The 1,856-nt window shown below is 46.4% G+C and overlaps 1 protein-coding gene across 1 annotated transcript; it reads right to left on the bottom strand.

Annotated features, from left to right (window-relative positions):
- Window positions 1-344: 344 nt before the first annotated feature.
- CCR75_006005 (uncharacterized protein) lies at window positions 345-1,565 on the bottom strand (the record flags this gene model as incomplete). Its single annotated transcript, XM_067964079.1, has 1 exon — window positions 345-1,565. One exon carries the CDS (start codon window positions 1,563-1,565, stop codon window positions 345-347), a length of 1,221 nt encoding a protein of 406 aa, XP_067817170.1.
- Between the last annotated feature and the right edge of the window lie 291 nt (window positions 1,566-1,856).

Raw genomic sequence — 1,856 nt, 5'->3', positions numbered from 1 at the left:
GTATTAGAATCGGAAGTTGACATATTTCTAGACCGGTGTGCACTAATGTGTGGCCAAATACTCGATGTATTGTTTTGCAACAATGCTCGTATTTTTCTAATGTAATTCACATGCAACAAAAACTACTGCTTGCCAAATGTGTGCGCAAATAAATACGACGCCACTGCATCTTAGCGACAAAAGAATGTTGTCGACAAAGACTAATGGCAATGATACGAATGACGTTTAAGTTAATAATGAAATGGACATGGAATCATGACAGTTGTTGACATTAAATTGGGCGGGAACGGAGACCTTCCACATACAAAGATATACATAACTGGTATTCTCCTTTAATTGGAGGTTTAAAAACGACGGCGTCGGCCCGTGCACTTGCTGCTTGGAGCCGGGGCAGGAGTCACATCAGGTGTGTCGCTCGAAGGGTTCTCTGGGGCAGGGTTCGACGATGGAGGGTCCGAATTTCCGTATGAAGGGGGAGTGTTCGAACCTCCAGTTGACGGAGTGTCTAATTTCATAGGGTCTGAGTCACCACCAACTTGAGGGGACTTGTTGGAGTCGGAGTCGCCATCTTCTTTGGATAAGTCTGACTCTTTCGGGTCCGAGTCGTCATCTTTCTTCGATAAATCTTCCTTCGTCGAGTCCGAGTCGCCGTCTTTTTTAGCAGCGTCATCCTTTGAAGAGTCCGAGTCTCCATCTTTTTTGGATAAATCTTCCTTTTTAGAGTCCGAGTCGCCATCTTTTTCCGATGAGTCTTCCTTCTCATAATCCGATTCACCCTCTTTTTTGGACTTGTCTTTAATCTGAGAGTCCGAGTCCGTCTTTTTGGAGCTCGGATCACCAGTTGATGGAATGTCCGACTGCTCCGCAGTGTCACCGGCCGTCTGAGTCAGGTCGTCATCAGAGTACGTTTTTTGAAGTGGTTCCGATTCCGCACCAGATTTGGTATTCTTGGAAGTACCAGCACCGCCTCCACCTGCAGGACCCGTCAGAGGGATACAATTTTTGTAGGCTTGCCACACCGTTTTGCCATCGAGCTTTTGCAACGCCAGCCAATAGAATCGAAGTAAACAACCACCTGCAGCACATGACGAGTAGTCGACGGGCTTGAAGACAGTGGTTGTCTGCTGTGTACCATCGCCGTACGCGCTTTGGCAGTCGTCATTTCTAAGAACCAACTTATCGTCAAGCCAAATTTCGCAACTACCAGCGTGAACGATACCACGAGATAAAGTGGCCGCGCCGTTCGACGGGGGATCTACAGGCGTGCCTTTGGGGTCTGTATAACCACATTCTTCGCCAAATTCCGGGTTACCGTCAAAAAGAGAACGAAGATCCTTGAAATTGTTAGCAGGCGCTAACTCTTTGAACAATGCGAGAAGTCCATCATCGCCTTTGGCTTCATCCCAGGGCCCCTTCCAAAAAGGTGGTATCTGAACCACCCACTCGCTGGTCTCCTTGTTTTTCCATGTCGGTTTGGGGTCATTTATAAACCCGTGTGCTTTGACGTAGTTGGCGCCGGGGGCGACTACTGCAATCAGAGCGAATAAGGACGTTGAAAACACCATTTTTCGCTTAAGGAACGTGCTAAAAAATGAGGAATGATATGTTTGACAGTCGACAAATTGAGAGTGCAAATCAAATGCCAAATTATACAGCATAGGTTGGTCAGTCTTAAATCATAAAACAACCTGTTGTGCGGTCACGCTCGATTTTACCTTGTAGTGGTTACAATGGCGATGAATCTACAAAAACTGAACATTCCACCGAAAAAGACACTTACAGCTTGTTGTTGCCATTTTTTTGTCGGTAATTTTTACGTGGAATTAACTTCCCCGGCATGCGACAGCGTTTTCTTG

Source organism: Bremia lactucae, linkage group LG13 (genome assembly GCF_004359215.1).
Source record: "Bremia lactucae strain SF5 linkage group LG13, whole genome shotgun sequence".
Classification (NCBI taxonomy): domain Eukaryota; phylum Oomycota; class Peronosporomycetes; order Peronosporales; family Peronosporaceae; genus Bremia; species Bremia lactucae.
Note: the sequence above shows the minus strand (reverse complement) of the source record. Positions and strands in the feature narration are given on the sequence as shown.